The sequence below is a fragment of the Malaya genurostris genome, chromosome 2, assembly GCF_030247185.1.
Source record: "Malaya genurostris strain Urasoe2022 chromosome 2, Malgen_1.1, whole genome shotgun sequence".
Lineage (NCBI taxonomy): Eukaryota > Metazoa > Arthropoda > Insecta > Diptera > Culicidae > Malaya > Malaya genurostris.
The window spans coordinates 52,188,371-52,215,551 of NC_080571.1; the positions used below are offsets into that span (position 1 = coordinate 52,188,371).

At 38.1% G+C, this 27,181-nt stretch overlaps 1 protein-coding gene across 5 annotated transcripts in view; it reads right to left on the minus strand.

The window, feature by feature from the left end:
- LOC131427355 (dipeptidase 1) overlaps nucleotides 1–27,181 on the minus strand; it is a 715,435-nt gene that overhangs the window by 55,729 nt on the left and 632,525 nt on the right. For all 5 annotated transcript variants that reach the window (XM_058590471.1, XM_058590475.1, XM_058590472.1 and 2 more), the window contains 2 exons: nucleotides 3,123–3,547; nucleotides 2,886–3,042 (listed from right to left, as the gene is read on the minus strand). In XM_058590471.1, coding sequence (XP_058446454.1) covers nucleotides 2,886–3,042; nucleotides 3,123–3,277 — 312 coding nt within the window. In that variant the 5' untranslated portion in view covers nucleotides 3,278–3,547. The remainder of the gene's footprint in view (nucleotides 1–2,885; nucleotides 3,043–3,122; nucleotides 3,548–27,181) is intronic.

Consider the following 27,181-nt stretch of genomic DNA (forward strand, 5'->3'; position numbering starts at 1 on the left):
TCTAATGTTCTTTCTGTTTTTCGGATGTATAATTTATTACAACAACAACATGAAATTTTGTATACCCCAGACTTTTTCAGTTTATCAGTAGAATCTTTAAGAGATTCTAGTAAAGTTTTCAATTGGTAGTTAATGCTACTGAACACTAGATCCAAGCCAAAGGGTTTTAATTTTGATTTAAGTGGATAAGCCATGTTGGAGTTGAAGTTCACCGATATTCTTTTCGAATTTTTCAAAGTTGTAGGTGATAGTTTTTTCAATGATCTTAATTTCTTATCGAGGATTGTTTGGATTGAGTGCTCCGGATATCCATCGAGCTTTCCAATATAGATAAGATAAAATTTTTCTCATTCACTACCGCATCTTGTCTGAGGGGCAAGGTTAGCATTCTATGATATTTATTAAACTTTGAGCCAAAGGCGAAACGTAGAAATAGAACTTTTCAAATTTGTGAGTCCTATTGAAATCAATATTTCACCCAAGCATAGCACAAGTATTGTCACAAGATGACATCTCCGAAACAAATAACAGATCGGCTGAAAAGTTCGTATCGTTTCTATGAGAGGGCGCCACTAGAATTAAATCCATACCATTTTCAGTTAGTACCAACCTTCAAAAGATACGTGTATAAATTTGACAGCTGTCTGATTATTAGTTTGTGAGATATTGCATTTTGAGTGAAGCTACTTTTGTTATTGTGAAAAAAATGGAAAAAAAGTAATTTCGGGTGCTGATGAAACACTACTTTTTGATGAAAAAAAGTGCCGCCGATACCAAAAAATGACTTGATGAGTGTTATCCAGACTCTGCACCGGGCGAAGCAACAATTCGTAAGTGGTTTGCAAAATTTCGTACTGGTCATATGAGCACCGAAGACGATGAACGCAGTGGACGTCCAAAAGAGGCTGTTACCGATGAAAACGTGAAAAAATCCACAAAATGATTTTCAATGACCGTAAAGTGAAGTTGATCGAGATAGCTGACACCCTAAAGATATCAAAGGAACGTGTTGGACATATTATTCACGAATATTTGGATATGAGAAAGCTTTGTGCAAAATGGGTGCCGCGTGAGCTCACAATCGATCAAAAACAAGTCGATGAAAACCATGCTGAAATTGAACGAATTGGTCTTCGAATTGCTCCCTCATCCACCGTATTCTCCAGATTTGGCCCCCAGTGACTTTTTCCTGTTCTCAGATCTCAAGAGAATGCTCGCTGGTAAAAAATTTAGAAGAAATGAAGAGGTAATCGCTAAAACTGAGGCCTATTTTGAGGCAAAGGACAAATCGTACTACAAAAATGGTATCGAAAAGTTGGAAGATCGCTATAATCGCTGTATCGCCTGTGATGGCAATTGTGTTGAATAATTAAAACGAATTTTGGCAAAAAAATGTGTGTTTCTATTAAACGATACGAACTTTTCAGCCGAACTGTTAATGATGAAATTAAATCAGTTATTAGCAAACTTATAAAGACGAAGGCTCCTAAGAACTCCTAATAATCCACTATGCGACTTTACCGACAATTATTCTGAACTTCTCGCTAAAACTAAGAATTTGGTATTACCTCCTACTTTTCACATGTTGAATAATAATCAAGTTATTCAAATTTGACCAAATAATACTTTTCACTGAAATTCCTGGTTATTTCCCAGGTTTTTACGGTAAAACCATATTCTCAACTTATTCCTGGGTTTTTTTTTCGATTTTCGCGGTCACTTGCCATCCTGATATTGTTAACCGAAACGAATATTATTGTATCACTTTCACGATTTGTGTTGGGTTTGAGTTAATACTCTAGAAACGGTTTTGAACTGGTTTTATTTTTACTTTCCATAATTGCAAACGAAAAATAGACCGAGATGGCAGCCATGTCGGTCTGTTCCTTGTTGGTCGCGAGGAAAAGTATAAAATCACTTTCATCTTTTGTTTTTTCATTATACAATTAGCTACATACTATGTTATATGGTTTCTCTAGTATGTTTGAAAATCAGCAAGTAAGCGTTTAAGTACATTGAGTTCATGATTAATACTTTTATGGAGTGTACCGAAAGTAAAGACACTGTGAAAATTACATAAGTTGACTTGTTTTAAAATTCGAATTATTGTTAATTACTTGGTTCTGACTCTAAAAAAATGAGGTAAGGGGCTACTCACGTTTTTTGCACATTGGAATAAATGATATTTATTTGTAAATATGAAAAAGCTTTATGAACCCATCTTTCCACTAACCACCAACTTTTTGTCGTTAGTTTTGCTTCTGAGGATCGTTTTCAAAGCAAATTCCAGTGCGGTGGTTTCATAGAATTGCAACAGTTTTCAAATTACAACCCATGTGCAAACAACCAAAGACAAACAGAACGCTTCTGGTAGTCATCGCAAAAACATTTCAACCGCAGTGCATTTTTCCATCTGTTATCCAGTGCTTACACCACCCAAGTCAAATATGAAATCCAAAAGCAGAAAATTAATATATCAGATTTCGCAAAGTAGCTCGTTCTAGGATTCAAAGAGCACAAGCTGCCACGTAGAAATGTGGGGGGGGGGGGGGGGGGGAACGAAGGAGAAAAGAGTGGTTTTTGTTGCTCCACCCGGACAAGTGCTCATCTTCATCACCATCAAGAAAACTGCACGACCGGTTTTTCACGAGACGGCCACCACGTGCTGGTGGTTTTTCGCCCTTCTGTTCCTTTTTCCAGTCCATTCACCATGTCGTTTGAAATATGCGAAACGATGGCAAAAAAACTTGTGTCCTAGAACAAACAACGACATTCCCATAAAGCAGACCGTTCCTGTTCGTAATGGCCATTAAGGGGAATCCCCCAGTTCAGTGTGTGAGTGTGTGTGTGTGTGTGTGTTTTTTGTTCGGAACTGTTTTGCTTACCTGTGCCGATACCATGCCCTCCTTCAGTCGACGCAAATCGGTGTGGCTCCAGGCGCTGGTTGACCAAGGTGTAATATCGCGAATATCCTCGCCGAAGCGAAACTCCCGCAGTTGGTTCTTCAGAAATTTCCGTATGTTCCACGGTAGGTCGTTGTGACTGGGATGAAAGAATGGGAGGAAAAAATGGGCATCAACTTGGGGTGCGGAAAAGTGTTTTTTTTTTTAAATTTTACTCACCCATCGATCAAAGGCACTTCCTTCAGCACTTTCCGCACGATCTCCATCCGTTCCTCCAGCTGGATAGCTAAACATGTCGAGATCAGATGCACCAGTAGCGTCCAGAAGAAGAGTCCACACAGAAGAAAGCCTTCGATAGGCTTCCGGCGACGCATGGCCCCCACCCAGCGCCCACCCCGTCGTCCGGTGGTGGTCTTGAGCGGCGCTGGTGGAGGAGATGAAGGCGGAAGCTGTAAAGCCGGTCGTCGTGATCTCTGTAGGCAATGTTCCCGAATCCGACGGCGACGTTGACAACGGCAACGACGATCCGGAGCTGCTGCTTCTGCTGCTCCTGAGCCGACGGACGGAATTGTGATAATGACAAGCTTTTCCCAAGTCACTGATGAAAGGTTAACAATCGAAACGATGACTGTTTTTAATTGGATCTGGAAGGAAAGGCAGAAAGAGAAGAAATTTGCAAAATTAGAACCATCCAATCGTTTGGTCGATGCAGGAATGATGCTGTTCGGAATAATCCCATCACGGCTGGCTGGCTGGCTGGCTGGACCGATTCCAAACCGGGACAATCTTGTTTGAACTTCATTATGCATCACATTCACATACAGTCCGCCGGCATGCCGGTTTTGCTCGCTGTTGACACTGGAACTGTAATCAGCTTTCTTCGCAATCGTTTCGGACACGGACTGCCATCCCGGTTGAGAAAGGAACCGAGTCATAAAGCCGGAAGGATCGGCCGTATGGTCTCTCTGTTCGTTCTATGCAATTAAATCAGGACCGATTCTATAACCCGTCCAACGACGACGACGACGATAGGAACCAGAAGAAAAGGGCATGCGAGATGTTTGCTGATTAAAATCCGATGGCACCTTAGCCGAGTTGGGCACGTGGGATGTTAGTCTCATTTGCCGTTTTGTGCATTGCTGACTGATGATTGTATAGTGCGATATGTGGACTGCTAATGGGGAAGAAAATGGAATTATCTTTCACCATTATCGGGTATCTCCGGAACGGGGGAAAGTAATCCTTTGTTGATTAACAGAAACATGCATTCGAATGGGGAATTGCATATGCTTGATAATTCCTACTGGGCGAATTGCATGTCTTCTTCGTTCAATGTAGGTTGACAATCGAACACAAGAGCGGAAGAAAAGCGGTCGATGGTGCCGCAAAACAATTGGGCAGCATCAGTAGAACTATTAAATATTTACATAATTATTGAGTTGATGAATAATTAGAAATTCTATCGGCCAATTTCCAACGAAAGGGTTTTTAGTTATAGCAGTCATCTGAATAAAATAATGCGGGTGGGTAATGTCAGAGACATAACTGAATTAGACTCAATTCAATTGGCGGCAAGCCGGACTACACGTCAGATTATTCTATGTGCTGTACTTAGAATGTTATAAAGTCAGGTAGTTTTGTGGTTTGCTGCCTAGAAAACTTTATTTCCAATTTGCACTTTCGTTATCGATTCAGACATCTCCAGGAAATGTGTACCCTTTAAAAAATACTAGGATTTGTCGGTTACGTCCAGGCGCGTATACAAGAGGGAGTTTTATGAGTTCAAACTCCCCTCAAATTTTAAGAACCTGTATTAATCCACCTAGTGATGTAATGATGCCTTTCTCATATTACTCATAACATCAAAAATATTACTGTGAAATTCACAAAAACAGCTGTTCATTGAATAGAAATAGGAAAGTTTGTTCGGACTTAATTTAGCAAACTCTAGCAAATTTAGGAATTCCGTATAAAACTGTAAGACTTTTCCTTTGAACCTTTTAGTTTATTAAAATCGATTCGGCAATCTTGAAGGAGAGCGAGTGAGATCCTTTTTGCAGTTTTTAATCACCATTTCCAATTCTTTCGAAACCGGATTCAGATGACCGGAATTCCCGAAATTGGTTTGTTTGCCAGTTCGTCAACCCACAAATTGGAACAGTTTTGAACCCAGTTAAACCTAGACTTACTATCTCATGTTCTATTTCGATTAAACCAATTAAACAAAATCTAACCAACGAAGCGAACCTGCATTTCTGTTACGTCTGCATATGTAAGTCAAGCTAAACAGCATGAATAAGCAGCTATAGTAAGATTATTATTATTATTATCTCTATTATTATTATTATCACTACACCACCAGCACGGTATTACTGCACTACCGGACGTATAAATTGCATATTTTTTTAAATAAATTTAAATTCAGTGACATTTATCAACCCCAGCACCGTATTTTACCAATATTACACACTAGTAGCAGACATCCGTAGTCGTTTCGTTTTTTCATAGTGTGTGCGAAATAGAACAAAGCATACATCGTTCGTTTTGTGTTTTCTTCTTCCATCGTTCCACCACGTACCGGTGTTGTACGTATATTTATTCTATATGGCGATTTGAAAAATTTGACACTCATCGCTCCGTAACTGCGAAACCGGAGGTCAGATTCGGATGAAATTTTACAGTAGCTTTAAAGATAATATGAGCTTTAATTAAAATCAATCTCTGCCAACCAGAGAAATCTATCAGACAGTTTTATGAGATTTGTATCTGTTTTATTTGTTTTTATAAATATGAAAAAAGGTATAGAATTCGCTCATACTTTAGAAAAATTTTCCGAGGCCCAGAGAGCCGAGTGTCATATACCAATCGATTCAGCTCGACGAACTGAGCAAATGTCCGTGTGTGTGTCGAGGTCGAGATCTCGGAGATGGCTGGACCGATTTTGATCAAACTAGTCTCAAATAAAAGGTATCTCCGTCACCCTGAACGCTATTGAATGGTTTTGAGATCGGGTTTGTCGATTTGGATAGTCGATAACCAAATAGAATTATTTCAGTTTTAGCGGTATTCAGTGTTCGATTCGGAAGATATTCTAAAATTCAATTAGCACTGCGATTTCTCAAAGATGTCTACACTGATTTTCAAACAGTTTTAATCAAATGTAAACTTGACAGCTCCTGAGGTGGATGTAACAGACTTCGGCTACACCGAGTTTAGAATTCCGGTTCTAGTATCGAAGCATTTCTCAAAGCTCAATCGTTTTCTCAAAACCTGTTTTAATCCACCTAGTGGTGTAATGATGCCTTTCTCATATCAATCATACTATCATACCTATATAATACTGTGGTATTCTTCAAAATTATTTTTCTTCGATTCTTAAAAGAATAATCGAAATAGATTTGTTTGACCGTCTACTGATAAAAACTATCAATTGGAAAAGATTTGAGGTCGATTTAGAAAACTTTTTACGGTTTTTCGCTCTTTTCAGTGATGGTATAAAATTTTTAACACACTTTACCCTATATTTCCGGATCCGGAAGACGGATCCGGATAAAATTCAGGAATTACGTATGGGACCACAGGAACTTTCATTTGAACCTAAGTTTGTGAAAATCGGTCGCGCCATCTACATCGAATGGTATATGACACTCGACCCTCCGGGCCTCGGTTCAAACGTCGGTTTTCACAGTGATTGCATAACCAAAAAAGGCGAAAAAAAATTTTTTCTTCGATTCTTAAGAGAATAACCGAAATTGGTTTGTTTGACCGTCTACTGATAAAAACCATCAAATTGGAAAAGATTTGAGGTCGATTTAGAAAATTTTTTAAGGTTTTTCCCCATTTTCAGTGATGGTGTACAATTTTAAACACACTTTACCCTATATTTCCGGATCCGGAAGTCGGATCCGCATGAAATTCAGGAATAACGCATCGGATCACAGGACCTTTCATTTGAACCTAAGTTTGTGAAAATCGGTCGCGCCATCTATGAGAAAAGTTAAAACACATATTTTCTTTTTTTTGCACATTTTACCCCATAACTCTCGAACCGGAAGTCGGATCCAAATAATATTCAGGAATTTCGTATGGGACTTGAAGACCTTTCATTTGAATCTAAGTTTGTGAAAATCGATTCAGCTATCTCTGAGAAAAGTTAGTGCACTTATTTTCACAATTTTTTGCTCATTTTACCCCATAATTCCGGAACCGGAAGTCGGATCCAAATAATATTCAGGAATTTTGTATGGGACCACAAGACCTTTCATTTGAATCTAAGTTTGTGAATATCGGTTCAGCCATCTCCGAGAAAAGTTAGTGCAAAAAAACGTTACATACACACATACGCACATACACACACACAGACATTTTGCGTACTCGACGGACTGAGTCGAATGGTATATGACACTCGGCCCTCCGGGCCTCGGTTCAAAAGTCGGTTTTCACAGTGATAACATAACCTTTCTATATGAGAAAGGCAAAAAGGCCAAATCGAATTTCAAAAACAAAAATTCGAAATGAAAGATGTATGGTCCCATATAAAATTAATGAATTTCATCCGATTCTGGAAGGAAGAAGTTATACTCAAAACTATTGCAATTTATCGTCCCGGTTTGGCGGTTCAATGCATAGGACGCTGGTCTTACAAACCAGTTGTCGTATTTTCGAGCTCCGACCTGGAAGGATTCTTAGCGTCAGTAGGATTCATAGTACTAGCCATGCAAGGATTCTGTACGCTATATGAATCGGCTGCGAAGTCTGTTGAAACAGAAAGGCCAAATTCCACAAAAGGAATGTAATGCCAAGACTTTGCTTTGAAATTTATTCGTCATATTAATTCATGACCATACGAATCGTTTTCGGTTATGCTGGTTCCTGAATGCCAGTTCTGGAAGTATCATAAATAACCGTAAACTCTAAAGTGGAACTTATTTCGACATCTCATGGAATGTTCAATCAATTATTACACGTTTAGATTCAAATTCGACATTACAGGGTAATGAGTGAATAGAAATTTAAATTGCCGCTCAAAACGACGGTCATTAAAATAATGTCATGAGAACTAAAACACCGAAGAAAATTCATGCAAAAAACACATGTGGATGTTAAAAAAATCATCTCACTGCTAGATGGATTGAACACGTTATTGATCATCATCACTTATCACGCCTTAGTTCCGGAACCGGAAGTCGGATCCGGAGAAAATGTTCTAGCAATTTTTAGAAAATTATAAGACCATTCATTTGAATCATAGTTTGTGAAAATCGGTTGAACCGTTTCAGAAAAAAAGTGAATGCACACTTTTTCTCTAATTTTCACATATTACCATGTAACTCCGGAACCGAAAGTTGGATCCAAACCAAATTCAATAGCAGTTTATGGGACCATAAGACCTTCAATTTTGATTTTAGATTGTGAATATCGGTTCAGCCTTCTCTGGAAAAAAGTGAGTGCATATTTTTTTCATTTTTTTGGTGCATATCATCCTATATATCCGGAACCGGTAGTCAGATCAGTATTGAATTCAATAGCAGGCTATGGGACCATAAGACCTTTCATTTTAATCTTGGTTTGTAAAAATCGGTTCAGCCATCTTCAAGAAAAGTGAGCGCGTACACACACGAACGGACACACACACACACACACAGACATTCGCTCAGTTCGTCGAGCTGCGCCGAAAGGTATATGACATTCAGCCCTCCGGGCCTCGGTTCAAAAGTTGGTTTTCACAGTGATTGCATAGCCTTACTGTATGAGAAAGGCAAGAAAAACTATGTTCTGAAAACTTTTCCCTATAAATATGACGAATTTCGCGCCAACTCGAACAAATGTTTGCAACACATGTAGATTTTGTCTCAAAAAGTCACTTTGAATACTTTATTTTTCTAAAATTGATCCAGACTGTCTTTTGAAAAAGGCTAAACATATTTAACCGATTTTCGAAAATAATAAATCTTACAAAATAGTGTTATACTGGTGGTTTTCACAAAATCAGTCACATTTAAAAAAGGCGGGTGGGTAATGTCAGACATAACTGGATGTCGTGAATACGAAAAAACTGGCACGCTCCCATCACTTTTCCGAATATCAGTTAGTTGATTGATTGTATGAATTGTGCAAGCTTTCCCCTTTTTCACTGATAGAGTTTGAAGCGATGCACCTACATTAAAATACAGATTAGTTACATTAAACAGCTACTATTCTACAACTGTATATTACAAACTTGGAACAATTCCTTTTTAATTTGCCAATACAGAAGGCTAGGTACGACAAATTTGTAGTTTATTTTTATTGAAGCTATGAAGTTCGAAGATATCAGATTCTTCTCGAAATTTCAGTACGAGACAATTGCAATGGCCTGGTCTGAAATGTATCGACGATCTTCGGTATGCAAGACTAATTTTAATAATAATAATGATAGTAATAATAATAATAATAATAATAATAATAATAATACAGATTAATCTGTACATATATGTATGTATAAATAAAATACAGATTAACCTGTATATATGGCAACCCTGTATCGCATGGCATATTTTTACACGACCCCATACTAGTATAAAGATGTGTTCAACATCATAACATTCGCTTTTGCATTGCCGTTCGTAATTGAATGTGCTAGTGACGGTACAAATCTGCCTTTTTTCCGGTTTTCGATGCCATCGTGCTGACGGTGTCTCGTACGTTCAGAGTAGCTCCTTTAACTTAAATGACGCTATTTCTCACATCACATTTCATTGTATACCTGCTACTGGTACCGGTGTACGGACGTCCCCTTTGTTAAAATATCGCAGAACGGGAAACAGTGAGACGATATAAAAGAGAGAGTTAGTAGAGCGGCAGCCAGTAATACTGAATTGGCTGTCTAGCTGTTAATAGCATCTTGTGGAATTTTTACGCAGAAACACGCACACAGGAGGAACAGTTAAGGGCAAGGCAAAGTCCCGCTCGAGCCGTGCTGGTCTGCAGTTCCCAGTTGGCAAAATCCATCGTCTGCTCCGGAAGGGAAACTACGCAGAGCGTGTCGGTGCCGGTGCACCGGTCTATCTGGCGACAGTACTTGGCGAGTACTTGGCTGCCGAAGTGTTGGAATTGGCCGGTAACGCTGCCCGTGACAACAAGAAAACTAAAATCATCCCTCGCCATCTGCAGCTGGCCATCCGTAACGACGAGGAGTTGAAAACCCCGTCCTTTTCAGGACGACCACATCACTGTGATAAATAAATATTTAGGATTGCTTTAAGTTTAGCCAGTTCTGATACGCCTGGAAAGTAGAATGCGCAAATCAAGTGGAAACATTTGTTCTATCAATTTGTTCATTTTTGTTTTCGGCCGCATATTGATCTGTATACGTGGCAACTCTGTTTCGCACGGCATATTTGTATACTAGTATAAAGATGTGTTCAACATCATCACTTTCGCTTTCGCATTGCCGTTCGAAATTGAATGTGTTAGTGACGGTGCAAATTAATTTAACTTCCATCTTGATGAATCTTTTGTTAGGAAATATTGAGATCTGAGATGGTTCTCGTGTGTGTCTTGTTTCGGCAATGGGCCTTGCTGGACTTTTTGGCTGCCTTTCTACCGGTTTTCGGTGTCATTGTGCTGACGGTGTCTCTTGCATCCAGTTCGGGAAACAGTGAGACGACTGGTCCCCGATGTTGCTCTCGTGTGTCTTGTTTCGGGAACAGTTTCTCAGCAAATGGTAGGAAAAATGAGCCACTCAACTTTTATATGAATGCTCTTGTATAGATTCAGACATCTCGCGTTCTGATTGGCTGGTGCTGTCATGGGTTAAATCAAACAGGTTTTTCAATAGTGTACTATTGAAAAACTTTAGTGTTGTTGTTCATACACGTTGATGTTGAAAATTTTCGATTCTATTGGTAGTTAGATTATATAAATCCTTTCACAGATCACTGAGCTATGAGCTTTCAAAATACGAGAAACTATTTGAGATTATGTCACACAACTGAAAATTTTATCATAAAATTGTGATCATATTTCCGATGGCATGTAGCAACAATTATGCTGATTCATTAGATATAACAGGAGATATTCACGATCAAAAACTTATCACTCTCTCAGAGGGTAAATTTTGAAAAGGCGCCCCATTGTAAAGTAAGTCGTATTCACGACAAAAAGGAAAAATTGAGTCGCGTGTTTGCAAGAATTCGACATAGAGTATCTTTTTAAGAGGTTTGATTCACTCGTGTTTTTTCATGCAGTTCGTTTATGTGTTTCAAATTCTGAAACAAAAAATCAAAACTGAAGCAATGAACGCAAGTAAAAACGTTATATTAGGTGTCGTGGTTGTTCAAAAACATATTTAAATTGTAGATGCCAATTACAATACGCCACACACATTTACACCATTCCATTCAGTTCATATTTGAAATCTTCATATTTTAAAACATAACGCCTAAATTTATGTTGCAAAGATTACCATCGTAGCAGAAACACGCCTGAAGTTATACCCAACAACGTCAAATGCGTTACGCTCAATTTCAACGAAATCAGTTCAAATGGATCATGATCAGAGAACTATTAATCATGGTCTATTATCATAACATGAAAATGTACTCTTTTCCTCAAATCATGACTCGTTTTGCTCATTTCTTGAATCGGAATTTTGCCCGCGCAGACAAATCAGTTTCAGATTATCAAGACTTTTGAAACTATGCTATGCCATCTTGGAATTCAGAATCACCTCAAACATCGTTTTCTAACATCTACTCATCAAACCCGTTTCAAAAATAATCACATTGTAAGGGTTTTCAATATTAGAGAAAAATATTAATTTATCAAACAAAGAGTATTTTTTTTATATTTTCGCATTAGTTGATTTTTATCAATCAATTTATAATCATGAAAGACAAGACATGGAGAAGAAACATACAAAATAAAACTTTTCTCCGAAGCTAGCCGCAAATTGATAGATAAGTTGAATGAAGTTGAATGAAGAAAGAATTTAGTAAAATAGAGTAATCAGGAGATTGAAACGTTGGAAATATCTGAGAACTGAAAGGAAAAAGAAACTCCTGCAATTGTCGCCTTTTACAACATGGAAGCAGGAACCCAGTGGATCTATTCTTGGCTCATTTTTTTTCCACCGGATTCCACACGGCATCTAGGCTGGTACTGTCCGGAGAGAGCTAATAGGTACTATCAATCTCCTAGTGGACCCCAGCCCTTCATTGATAAAGAAAGGTGAGAAAGAGTTACAAAAAGTCGTTCATTAATTCGTTTTCGCTGAAAAAACCGTTTTGAAATTAAGGTGCAATCTAGCCACCTAGTTGCCATCTGTTCGAATTAAATTGAGCCGATCGATCAAACTTTGGAATAAACCGGCAAAACGAACAAACCTAGACAGATGTGATTACTGTGATGGTCTGCGTTTTCGACTGGTCGTCTCGTTCTGAATCTTCTGTGAGTAACCTTAGCTGAATTTTTCTTCATTTCTTCGGTAGAGATTTTTCATTGACAGCCAATTCTCGCAAGCACGCACAGACGAACTATTTGAGTTCAGTCAACCAATTAAACGTTCGTTTCTGATCGTTGTAATTTCCACTTTTTTTAAAACAGCATGAAACTTCGTTAACCTACATTCCGAGATCGGATCTTCACTTACCGTTGTCATTGTCGGGGGGGCACACAAAGCACCGAATCCATCACCGTCCTGACCACAGTCACCGGTCACGCCCCGGTTAGGATTTATGCATACCCATTTGTCCACCAGCAATCGATAAATACGTTTTCGAAAGCAGCAGACTGATTGATGGGATTGTTTTGCTGAACGGTATCAGCATTTAATGGCAGCTTTGTGCCAGTTTCCAATACGGGCGACGACGAATTCGATCCGTTTGAAAGATGGCTTCGGGAAGATGCGCGACTGATTTCCTGATTTATCTCCAGTTCGTGTCACTGTGAATAGCAAATTTTTGCACCTTTAAGCAATATATTGGGAGAGGAAAAAATGAATGTTTCCACCGGTGACAGAGCATTCCGAAGGCGGAAGCCGGCAGATACCAGGCAGATCGAACGAAACTGGCAAACTTTTAATCAAATTCGAACCTCATCCCGTTGCCGTAGGCCAAGAAAATTTCCCATTGCAGCAGCAGTTTTCCAGTGATTCACTTTGGATACCCCTGCTGCTTCTTTCGTTGTCATCTGCCACCTGTTCGAACGAAAAAACGCGCCAACGAACGCTACTCTACTAACAATGCAACCCCGTTGCGTTGCACCTGATTCGATTAAGCAAGTACATCGCGCTCCGTCTTAGAAATATGCTGTTTTTAGTCGATATTGAATGTCTCCGGGACCGACGCTGCACCCATCCTGCATCGCCGGGTAGAATAAGGCAAACTTTTTGCCTGCCACATTCCGGCGGATGGCAGGAAACTAGCTTCGTCGTGGTGCGGAAAAGTTCCCGAACTTCGTTTTTTTTTGTTCACCGGCAAGTGTTCCCCGGTAATTGTATCTCGCGAGTGCGCTTTCGGTAACTAAATCAATAAAACACCATTTCTCCCGAACCCGAGTCCCGTTCGTGGCAGCGCGGTCGGTGGCTTCGACGTCTTGTTACACAAAGTAAGACAAGCTTTGGATGCGGCTTGAGATGCCGGCAGGAGCAAGAAATAAGAAACTTTGTTCGCTTCAACGACTGCATTACATTGTTTCCGATTGGATGAGCATCGACAAATGGTGCCGGAAGTGTGTCTCCTTCGTTCCGTTCAAGTGTCGTCTACGCTGCCACCGGTATGCAACCTGGAAGGCCTTCGAAGGACGGGAACTTGTTGGACCTTGTGTCTGCTTCGGTGGTCGACGATGGAAAGCTCGTTGAGGTGCCGATCAACCGAATCCAGCAAGAATCGGTGGCATTGTTCAAACTAAGGATAGAGCTTTTTCGCATACTTCCGGTGCCATGAACTTTTCTTTTCTTAATATTTTTTTTTGCCCTTCGCAAGCGGTCTCTCCATCATCATCACCCCCGGCGCCATCGTCATCGAGAGGTAGCGAAAAACGTGAAAGAATCGGATTTGTTTGAAAGTTTTTGTTTCATAGTTGCCGAAGCAGAGAAAGAGAAATATTTCGAATCAATGTCGATGAAGAAAGAACTTGTTTCAAAATTGATGAATCTACATGAGTAAATGCAAAAAAAACTCTATCCGTGATATTTAAACGTGCCACGGTAAAATATATTGACGAACATTGATTTCAGTTGTGTTCAAGCCGACCTGATAAATAAATACAGAATCAAATAGCTTCACTTTTTACCCAATGGATATTTTCAATTGAAATTTCACGTAAAACTAGTTTAATGTGTAATGTTTACATTGCAATCAATGTGGAAATGGTGTTGGAGCGACGTGAAATAATTTTACGCACGTACCTCAAAATCTGGATTTCTCCCATCGTATCATCGGCAAGAAGCTGGGTATTGTACAATCTGCAGCATCTTCTGTCTAAAATCGACACAACAAAAAAATAATTTGGGTGGGAGAAAGAGACCAAAATCGACCCAAGTAGCACACGTTATTACACTTCAATGACAGTAACTTATATGTATCCAACTCATGGAACAAGTGGAAAACTTTGCAACGTGCAATATAACTTCTATGTAACCTGAAAAGCGCAAGAAGCGGAGCTTATGCGACTTCCTGAGAGTTGCTAAACAAGTTCTCATTCACGAATATTTGATTTGATCCAGCCTGCACATCAGTCACAATGAAACGGAAAAAATTACGTTTGTGTCTGGTTACAATTTGTTGAAGTTTTTCCGTTCAACATTTTTTGACAAAGATTTATATCCAATGATCTAAACTGAATTATAGAATTCGAGCTTGTTCAAAATCCAAAAACTATGTGCTACTCCATATTTATGGTGAAATTAATCATTGTACTTAGTAAAAACGTGCGCGCCATCGATATTTTGGATTTGAACACATCGACAAAAAATTAATATTCATACTTTTATTCTCGTCGTATGCAATTTCGAGCTGAAAAGTTGAAACGTTTTCAAATAGAATTTTTTTGTTAATTAATATTAGTTTTTATATATCCAAGTTAAAACAGTTGACCAAGTGCCATAAAATGAATGATTTTTTTGCAATCTTATGAATATTTAATTCACTGGCACTGGTAGCCATTTGCATAAGTTTCCTAATCATATACTGCCGTGACAAAGAGTACAGATATTCTCTTCTGTAGAGAAAATGCCAGTTTATAAAAAGAATCATGATTTGGCAAGCAATTTGGTCATGTGGGAAGCCGAGCGCTCCACTTGTGACAACCGAGACGACCAACGGGCGGGTATGTATAAAGAAATGATTCCAAAAGTGTCTACTTCTACTTTTAAGTTTTTTTGGACGAATTAAGCCTCGTGCCATTGCTCAAAAGATGTTTTGCAGTGGTACATGGTTAATGAGGTCAACTTCGTGCCGAAGGACTTCAATCCACCCGTATTAAGTAAATTCGTAGGAAGATATGAAGGCTATAAAAGTTTTCACGCAAAATATGTTGATCCAAACGTGCAAGACCTTATGAGTGGAGTTAAAAAGAAGGTAGCTGCATTTGGATATGGTATTCAAATTGGATAAAACGAACATGGAAAAAGTTGAACAATATCTTAGTTTTGATTCCATGAATGTCTGAAAATGATCGGTTGAATTATTACAAAATACATATTATCTCTCGACATTGGTTTGAGGATTCAGAGAAAGGATTTTCCTTCACCTACTAAGGAGTGTATCGATAAGTAGTTAGCAACATTTAAATAGTTATTACTCTGAAATGGCTTAATTTTTTGCAGCGCGTTTTGCGGTGACATGTTTGTTTACATGTCAATAACAGCTGCGCAATCGATTGGTTTCGGTACGGTTTATCGTTTTAATGATGAGTCGAATTGATCCGGAAACGCGAAAGAAAATTCTGCACACTTGGTGCTCAGAAAATGGTGTCACGTACAACGAAATTGCAAAACGGGTGAAAGTGCACCACACCAGTGTCAAAAATACTATCGATAAGTTCGGTAAGACCCTTTCCATGAAGGATTTGCCCTGATCCGGTAGGAAAACGGGTCCCAGCCAGCCCGGCCGGGACTTAAAAGTGGTTGAGTATATTAGGAAAAACCCATCGGTGTCGACGCGGGATTTGGCCAAGCAGTTCAACACCAGCATCGGGATGATTCAACGAATCAAAGTTCGGAACTCCCTGAAAACGTACAAGAAACAGAAGGTGCCGAAAAAGTCCCTGGTACTGCAAGTTCAGCCCAAAACAAGAGCGCGAAAACTGTATAACCGGATTTTACAGAATAAAGACGGATGCATCCTGATCGACGATGAAACCTACGCCAAGGAAGACTCTCGAGCGCTGCCCGGACCGCAATATTATACGAAATCGGACCTGGACCTGGACGACGCTGGCGATGGAAAAGTTTGGGCAGAAGGTGTTGGTCTGGCAAGCAATTTGTACCTGTGGTTTGCGGTCGTCGTTTTTCTTCACGAAGGGCACAATGAACGCCAAGGTGTACGAGGAAGAATGTTTGAAAAAGAGAATGCTGCCACTGTACAGAAAGCATAAGGCTCCTCCTCTCTTCTGGCCGGATTTGGCTTCAGCCCACTACGCCAACTCCGTTCTACAGTGGTTGTCAAAAAATAATGTACAATTCGTGGAAAAGGACATCAACCCACCGAACTGCCTGGATCTTCGGCCAATTGGAAGGTATTGGGCAATTGTCAAGCGGCACTTTCGGAAGGAAGGTACAGTGTCCCAAAACATGCAGGAGTTAAAAAAAAACTGGACAGCTGCCACCAGGAAAGTCACAAAAGTAACTGTGCAGATTTTAATGAAGAATGTCAAGTCCAAAGTGCGAGCGTTTCACAGAAACTAGGATTTTCTTGAATATAATCAGCGAAATGCATAAAAATGTAATTTGTCTACAATATATCGAAAACTGATGTAAAAATATGTTTTTTTTTTCGCTTTTTTATTCAAGAATCAATGTTACTATTTACTTTTCGATACACTTCTTATAAGAGAAAATTAGCTGTACACACTTTTTCCACTATAAATATTAAAAAAATACAAAAATAACTAGAAGTTAAAGTTTTTTTAAATGTTTTGTATGAACAAGCATTACGGTGAAATTCAGTGCCAAAACAAGGCACGTAAAATATCTACCGCTTGAATTGAACGAATCATCGCGCAAAGCGTATCGTGCAAAATCGACACATAGAAATACGGAATATTTTCAGCGATTGAGTACTGTGGGCTTTCGACATGTTTTGTTTGCTTGTGAAACAGACACTAACTATGGTTATAAACCATGACTATTTTAGTTGACTAATATGAGGGAGACATATTTGTTCATGTTGATTAAGATGATAAATTTAGTCATTCAATTTATAACCTAAATGCTCTTATAATTGATTTTCCCGTCTACTGCAAACTTGCTAATTCTTTGTTACAGATCAAAATCTTTCGCGAGTGCTATGTACTGCTCATTAGGCTCATGAACTAGAGTTGAGTGCAATACTTGTAGTGGTCAACTGATCACCTATACCTTCAAAACTCTTTGATCCTCAGATACGTGGTAGACATACATCCCACAGACAATACAATTATGAATTTCAAGTTTCCAAATTAGAACAGCCAAAAACAAACAAATTCTAAAAATTTAGTTTATTATACACAACAAAAAAATTAAATTCACAGGTGACGCAAATCCACATATAACTCAATTCATTAAAACATAATTCGTAAAATCACAAGTTTCACGAGAAAGGTTTAAATATGTGTCAAACACACCCCGTCTTTCTAGCAGACGTGTAATTTTACATGTTTCACCACTCAAAAACATAACTTAATGCATTAAACATGTGTTAGATCTACTGTAAAAATAAGTACGTTCGTATATGTCGTTCTCAGAAGACGTAAATTTATACGATTATTTCTAGGTGTGTATCATTTTATTATCAATTTATGACATACATTGCCATATGTTTCAGATACAACAATTTACCAAATATGTTTTGACACTTCCCATGAATGTATTGTATTATGTTTACTTACTCTCTTTAATATAAATAGGTATTGAATTCGATAAAACTAAAGAAAATTTTTCCGATATGTAGGAAAGCATATCAACTACATTCGTATTCACGTCATCGTGTTATGTCTCTAACATTACCCACCCGTCTGATTTTTCCAGAGAATTCTTGAATGACAACGGTCTATGGAACCAAACAATTCCGCAATGTACATTCCATAATATTCACTAAATTGAAGCATGTTGGAATGTTCTCTAGATTTATAAATAAAAATTTCCTTCACTTTTTTAACGCAATTATCCCGTAAACTAAATTGAAAAAGGAAAAGAAGTAGTGTAAATTAAAAAGAAGTAGTGTAAATGAAGTACGCGTGGAATAAGCACGTAAATTTAGGTTTTAGTGTAGTCTAATCCGGATAAAATAGACGAGTTTTGTATATGACTATAATATCTATTATTTCAAACTAAGTTTGAAAGTTTATTTAAATTGGTTCTGTCATCTCTGAGAAATCGAATGGGGAATATTGGACTACTATTTCCGGTGCTTCTGGAACGGGGAGCTGAAGACCGGTATAACTGACGTAAGATTATTTGTACATTTTTCAACAAGATCTACAAATCTAGAGAAGTTTATAAACAATTTTCAATGACATCTCAGATTTCTACATGGTCGTTTTTGAAAAACAAAATCTTTAAAATCAAAATTTTTGCTCCTGTTATTTCAAAACCGGAAGTTTTATCATGATAAAACTCAGGAATTCAGTATGGCATAATATCAGGTGTACAACTTTGCTTCCGCTATTTCCCGATAGGTGGCTGAGGCTGGTCAAAATACATAGATGATAATGTCTTTAAAGTGAGTGTGTGTCCCCGTTTTAGTGACAGTTGTTCTGTTTTCGTATTATTCACGCTCGAAAATGTCTGTTTATGTGCCCAATTTTCGCCATTTGCGGGAAGTTTTACTTTTCTGCTACAATTCGAAAAAATGCAGCTGAAGCGCATCGAACGCTCTCAGAAACTTACGGTGATGCAGCTCTGAGTGAAAGAACGTGTCGGGAGTGGTTTCAACGATTTAAAAATGGTGATTTCGATGTCGAAGACAAACATGGTGGTGGAAGAGAAAAAACCTTCAAATATGAACAACTAGAAGCATTGCATTGCCGAATCGTTGGGAGTGAGTCAGCAAGCCATTTCAAAACGTCTCAAGGCCCTGGGCATGATTCAGAAAGAAAGAAACTGAGTGCCGTACGAGTTGAAACCGAGGGACATCGAGCGCCGTCTATTTGTATGTGAGCAAATGATTCAAAGACAAAATCGTAAGGTATTTTTACATCGAATCGTAGCCGGTGATGAAAAATGGGTTCGATACGATAATCCTAAACGCAGAAAATCATGGGGAAAGCCCGGGCATGCTATTTCGTCTTATTTGGTGGGATCAGCTCGGTGTGATTTATTACGAACTCTTAAAACCGGGTGAAACCACCACATGCAATCGCTACCGAACGTAACCGATGCGCCTTAGTCGCGCGCTAAAAGCAAAGCGGCCACGATATCAAGAGCGACATGACAAAGTCATCCTCCAACACGACAGTGCCTCACGTCGCAAAAGTGGGTAAAAAGTGCCTGGAAACACTGAAATGGGAAGTCTTGCCCCACACCCCGTATTCCCCAGATGTCGCCCCTTCTGACTTCCACCTATTCCGTTCGATGGCACACGGCCTGGCAAATCAACATTTTCAATCCTTCGAAGAGTTAGAAAAAGGGATTGCTTCATGGATAGCGTCAAAAAAGGACTCCTTTTTTCGAGCCGGGATCCGAAAATTGCCGGAAAGATGGAGAAAGTTGCTAGCGACGGACAATACTTTCAATAATACATCTGTAAGCACTTTTACGCAATAAAGCTTTTATATTAAAAAAAAACGCGGAACGGCGGAAGCAAAGTTGTACACCTGATAATTGAATCTGAGTTGGTGAAAATCGGTTAGGCCATTTCTGCAAACTGTTGGTGCAGATATTTTTATTTTCTCCAGAGTTCCGGAACTTTGTATGGGATCTCAAGACGGTAAGGAAAGGAAAGCTTTGAATCTTGAACTGAGAAAAGTTAATGAACATATTTAATTTTTTTTGCAGATATCGCCCTGTTACTCCGGAATCGGAAGTCAGATTTCAATAAAACTGAGAAGCTTTGTACGGAACCACCAGACCTATTATTTGAATCTAAGTTTGTGAAAATTTGTTCAGCAATCTCTGAGCAATCTCGGTTCTAAAGTCTTGTTCCACAGTGATTGCATAACTTTTCTATTTTATCGTTATCCTCAGCTCAGTTTGCTGCAATTTGTGAACTACGAAATACGAACGTTGACGTGTTCATAAAATTTGCATATCGTTTTTGTTTCGCTCCAATCAAAAATAATTCGCCTCTATCAGCTGGAAATGGAACAATGTTTCTGTTCGACTAATAAAAATCCCTTCACGGTCTGTCGTCTGCCACTCGCCCACAGTCGTTTGTCGTTGTATGCTTTTCCACTACTGCTGCAGCACATCCTTCACTGCACTGGCGAGAGTCGGTTCGCCGCCGCACCGTCCACCATCTGCCGTCCGAGCGGTTCGAGTAGTCAAAAAAAAACCTTGGGTAAAAAAATGAACTGGAACCAAATAACTTCCATCCAAGAAGGTATGCTTTCCATACGAAAAGCTGCCGACTACGGTTTCGGTTCGCCAAAGACCACAATCCAGCCGGCAGAGTAATTTTTTGGCGGCAAAATATGTTATCGCTCCTTGGTCTGACCCTTAGCGATGGTGGAAAGCCAGGAACCATGTTCCGTTAGACATTTCTTTCGGTTTTATTGCACTTTGAGTACGGATGGTTGACTTTGCGGTGCTCCAAGAAAGTTGGGAAGTTGAAATTCTTTCTAGAAATCAGTAAATTGTTGCTAAAATTCGAATTTGAAGCTTTGCTACTAATGCCACTGCCGTAACTAATATTCGGGTTGAAAATGCTGATAGAGAAAAAAAATTGAATCATTGGTATCTTATCATCCTAGGTGTAGTAAACATTTTCCAAACAGGCTGTCCAACGAGAAGAAAAGGGTCCGTTTTTCGGTCAGATTGTTCTGATTGAAAATTTACATAGAACAACTTGGGTTTCCGAAGTGAACCGATTCCGTCGCGTGGGCAGAAGGGTGCAATCCTCGTTAGCATTTCTGAGAAAACTGCCGGAGAATTAATTTGCTACTAATTGGTTAATTTCAACTTTCCCCCCCTGTTTCCGACTTGAGCCGAACGCTGGAAGATTTTTGATAACCTAAATCTTACCCGTTTATGAAACTCAACGCTCTTAATGTTTTGTGTGTGATAAACTATCATTTACAGCTCCTTTTCTTCGCCACTTCAGCTTACTCTCGGAAAAGTCTCAAACTGGAAGCCTAATGCAATCCAGAGCCGAAACCAGTCGCAAACATCGAACGAACCATCGTCAACAAAACTGACTTTTTTCTTCTTCTTCTGTCACTCTCAGCCGGGCACAGCGAGAAGCAGATTGCATATTCATGGCACCGAAAATTGATATTTTTATCGCCCATCTCTATCAAAACTCCATTTGTTGAAGTGATTCCATTTCCGCTTCCCGGCTGCCTAGTAGTTGCTAGACTAGCATTGAATGAACCTTCTCCTTCGGCACGGAATCTTCGATGCACATACGACGGATGGAAGCTCCCTCCTGTTTCTCCAAGCACTACGAAGGCAGGGTAAGTAAATCGCTTTTTCCCACCAAGAATTGAAATGAAAATTTGAGCTCCGAAACCGGCACCGTTCAAACAGACGATGGCAACCGGTGACTCATTTTTTTTCTTCTTTCTTTCTATAGGCCTGCAGGAAGGTGCATCCTACGAGCAATACGAGGCATACGGATGCGATTCAAATGTAGGGAGACTCTATCCCAAATTTTCCTGCTGCTTATTCCTCCTGCTGCTTATTCCTCCTGCTTAGTATTACGAGGGCTGTAGCTTTCTGGTGGCTCAGGTGATTCAGCATTTTTTTCCAAGGTTCCGTATCATACAACGGAATTTCATTATGCGAGAAAATTCGAACGATGTTGCGTTCGTCGATTCAACGTTTTTTTTCGTGTTTCGATACAGCACAGCGCATCCCATATTTGCATCAGAACTTTTCTGTTCACGCCCTCCACCGATTTGATCCTATTAGCGATTGTAGGGTTCAATTCACGATTCAGTCAATTGCTTCAGAATTGATCTGCGAGATGACAAAGAACATGTTTTATATTGTTGATGTTATCCTCTTGACCGTACGAACTCTCGCATTAAAGACAGCTTTGGACTGTGAGCGCGGCGAGTGGCTTGATTAGTGAGTGGATGACAAAACTGAAAGTTACATTCACTCGCTCTAATGATAATGCATTGTGTGCGGTGTGTGCATGTCATTTTCTGTCTGCTTCACACCGTGTTCGCTTGGGTGTATTGTGTATCAATTGATTTTGATTCTCTGGTAACTAGCAGACAATTTAGAACGCTCGGTAATATATATTTCGGACCAAACTCGAAGCGCTTGTATCGGTGATTTGTTGATGGATTTGCTATATTTAATTTGATTCCAAAGAATTACTTCAATATTGTACGCATATTTTTTTATTGGAAGTAGTCTTAGTGGCAACAGTCCCTTGCTTCGGTTCTACACTGGACCCTTTATAAGATTTGCTTCTATGAGCTTCTATTTTAAATCAATACACAGACGTTCCTAGGCTATGGTGCCCATTTGGTCACTGTTTTGTTTGTGCTGATTCAAACAGATTATATAAAATTGTCCTTATAATGTGTGGTTATGTTTTATAGTTTAGTTGTTGTTTTTGTAATGGCAATGGTCGTAGATCTGGTTTTGTGATAATGCAAATTGTGGTATGTGGTTCTTGTAATGGTATGTATGGAATGTAGTGGTAATAATTGTATTAGTAATTTAATAACGTAATAATGGTAATATTAATAACTGTAATAATAATAATCTTAGAATGAGTTTACCTATTGGGTACTTGATGTATTTTTGGCATTAAAAATGCCTTACTCTTCACTATACGGGGCCGGGTGTCAATTAAAAGTTTCAAAAATAGCCGCGTAACCTTTTTGTGTCATAATTTTGAACGCTAATAACTCGGTCATTTGTTGATGGATTGTTATAATTTAACAACCAATCGATTCGGAAACTTTTAACTTAAACATGTATGACGACGTCGTTTCAGTATTTCAAAAGCATACTATTGAAAAAATGGTTGGAATCGACCTATGTTTTCATCCACCAATCCCTGCTTTACAAAATGACGTCAACTTATTGTTCGGCATAGGAGGCTTTGCGTCATGCATAAAAAACACCACATCGTTCTGCGTAGTATGAAGAGAAATCTATAAATATAGGCTGCACAATATTTCTTTGCCTAGTCGATGCTTGACTGCGAATGAAACAAGTAGCTCGTCCAGTGAGCTGATTACTGGATTGTGTATGCGTTCGCTCGCTGGATTGTCGCTTTTGCATTATGTGTTGGTGAAATTTCCTGTTGTCTGCGCAACACCGTGTTCGCTTGAATATCTTATATATCATCTAGCTATTGAAGAACCGAATCAGCGTGATTACCGATTCTTTTGAAATATCCCTTGTATTTAGCAAATTTTTGGTCGATTTTGCCATTAAAAATGCCTTACACTTCGCTTCCCGAGGCTGGGTGTCAAATTAAAACATGCAAAACTAATCGCGTAACATTTTTCTGCCATAATTTTGAACGCTCATACCTCAGTTATTTGTTGATGGATTTATATAATTCGATTCGGAAACATTCCAATCGATTCGGAAACATTTAACTTAAACTTATGAGAAAACGTCATTTGAATATTTCAATTGCATTCCATTGAAAAATTTATTTGAATTGAGTATTTTTTTTTGGTTCTCTGGTAACTATCAGGCTAATTTAGTATTATCGGCAATAGATCTAATTCGGATCTAATTTACAGCGCTTGTTCCTTGATGATTTGTTAATGGAATTTCCTCATTTAAATGATTCCAAAGCTTCAATATTGTAAGCTTAAAAATGTTTCAATTTGTCAACGGATCGGTTTGCATACTTAAATCTCCATTCCCATACGAACAAAACGGTGGCGCGAAAATGGATTCAGTATAAAGTTGTGTTATTATGATAATCATAGAAACTTCTTCTTCATTATATGTGACTGAACAAGTTGTTGTCCCACCAAGTATTGAACGCTTCAAAAGATTCAAAATTAAATTCTGAAACTTATCTAAAAGCGGCCTCCTCGGTTTGGTAGTATAAATGAGTTCCACAGGCTCACATATACAGTACAATTAGATACAATATCATATAGTATCAAAGATAAACCAAAGGTAAGTTTACTTGCGATTTTACATGTATCGTTTGAATAGCAACCCTCGTAGAATTTGGTTAACCGCCAGTTTCAGTTCAATTATTATTTGCTTCAAAACACGCATTGTAACTATGACAATGTTCATTCATGTGTTAATAACATCAAGTTACAATATGAACAAAATTTCTGAATTTTGTTGCGTATCAATTTCGTATATTCCTAATATGCCAAAGCGAAAATCAATGTAAGTAACTAAATATTTTATGCGGACTGTTTCACATTTTTCTTCCTCGTATTGTTGCCATATTATTTACCGACACTTTCCGAAGATTATCGACGATTTTGAAGAAGGATTAATAAAATTACACTATTACTGAGCTTACTGGTACAACATTTTTCGTTAAAATAAATAAAATCTTCTCTTGGATCGATTAACTGTTTATAAAATTAATAAGTTTGTATGTTTCTCGAAGATTATTGTCATAAAATAAAACAGTTTCATTTGTTCAGGATTAAATCTTTAGGTTGTTTGTATCTAAAATTGAGCTTTCAAGTAACTTTGAATTCTAGTTAAAGGACGTTATTCAAAATTTTAACAATGTAAAAAATTGTGGAAAGGGATCAAAATTGAATATAATTAATTATCAAGAAAAAATCTAATTGTCAATTTTATCATTCGCCAACAATCTAAGCGCTTAAACTAGAGCAAGTTTGTAATTAGTCAATTGAAAAAGTTTTTAGTTTAGTGTATCATCATCTCTTTATTTTTGTATATATTATGAAGACCTTAGAAACGTTCCATTTTTAATGTTATTGTGCTCGGTCGTGTCTTGAATACAACCCTCTAATTTTTTTACATACTCATCTATACTCTTGCGTTATTTCTTCGTTTCGTTTTTTATATTGCTGGTATTCTGCATCATTCTTCTTCTTTTCTTCTTTCTTCTTCTTCCTCCTTTTCTAAATTTAAGAGCTTTTCTTCGTTCGATTTTCCAGTTTTCTGAGTGTGAATTAATTTCATATGGAATATAAATGTTGAGTTAGTAATTATTTACACATGAAATTTACACATACATATACATCTACATATGCACACAAACATACTCACACACATACATACATACAAACATAAATACATACATACATACATACATGTACTCTACAAGCAAACATCGTAACATTGAGCTACTGTTCCTATTCTAATAGATTCTGACTAGGGTTAATGTACCAATAATCATCTCATTAATAGTGTCACCATGTTATCTTCGCGATTACTCGACTTTCAATTAATGCATTGTGATCAAATCGAATAAAATATCTTTGTTTCGGATTTGTAAAGCACTACCGCAGAAATCATTTCGAAAATTGTTCAATAGCGACGCGAAAACTTGAAGCGAATGCTCCTAATTTCATCTTATTTTTTAAGTCAATCTATCGAACAGAGACAACAGATCTCACTCTAACTAATGGTTTTCGTATATGAGATGACTAGTGGAGCTGAGATAAATGAGGGTACCGTTACCCTACTTTTATCTCTACTATTGGTTGATCGTTAGTCCTGAACTGAAGCGGTAGCCTTTATTACCGTTCTTGCATACATCTCCTCTTACACTTCACTCACAGATCATCTCACCCATCAGGTCTCACATGAAAACGACACAACCTCACAATATGAACTGGATGAACATCGTTTGACAGCTATCAGTGGTTTGCTCATTTGTACAGTCTGTATTATTTTATTTTATTCTACAATATTCTTTCTCATTCCACAGTATTCCATGGTACACAAACCACAAATAAACGTCAAATATGGACTGCATTTACCGTTCGTTTGATGTCATCGTGTGATACCCAATTGGGATACGTTCACTCCATTTAATCTCCACTTCACACTGGTAATAAAAGCCAGTGGTATGAAAATGAAACATAAAACAGAGCTCAGTTAAGCCCTACCGGCCTCTCCAAACCCCGGATGTTTGGAGCATAATGCTATCAACATCTTATTCAGCACTTTAAGCACTGATGAGCCGAAGGCGAAACGCGAAGAAATAGAAACAGAATATATGCTTTTTGCACAAACAAACAAAACCCCTAAATGTTCATCTTATTCAAGTCGTTCCGTATTTCATTCATTAAATTTAAGCTGTTAAGCTAAAGCTGTAACATAAATCTATATCAAATTCTTACTGTAATTGATTGTATCTGATGATGTTTGCAAGCCCACCAACCACGGGAGAGAATATTGCACGCATAAAAATGGATTGATTTGTCGACGGGGTCGTGTGCATTCTGGAATTTCCATTTACGAGCGAAACGGTGTCTCGCAAATGGAATCAACTCAAAGTTGTATTATGAAGATAAACATAGATACTTATTTTCCATTATTTATGGTTAATCATAGAATATAACACTAATCATGTAACTCAATTGAATGGTTAGAAATTGACATAGTCTTATGGAGCATATTATTGGCATTGAAAATGGTTGAAAATCGTCTCACCATTCGCTCAACGAGTAGTCATCTTTCCGCTTGTGCAGTGCGACGCTGTTATGGATGTGCCAAATATGAGCGATTTTTACGATTTTTACGATTTTTACGATTTTGACGATTTTTACGATTTTTACGATTTTTACGATTTTTACGATTTTTAAGATTTTTAAGATTTTTAAGATTTTTAAGATTTTTAAGATTTTTAAGATTTTTAAGATTTTTAAGATTTTTAAGATTTTTAAGATTTTTAAGATTTTTAAGATTTTTAAGATTTTTAAGATTTTTAAGATTTTTAAGATTTTTAAGATTTTTAAGATTTTTAAGATTTTTAAGATTTTTAAGATTTTTAAGATTTTTAAGA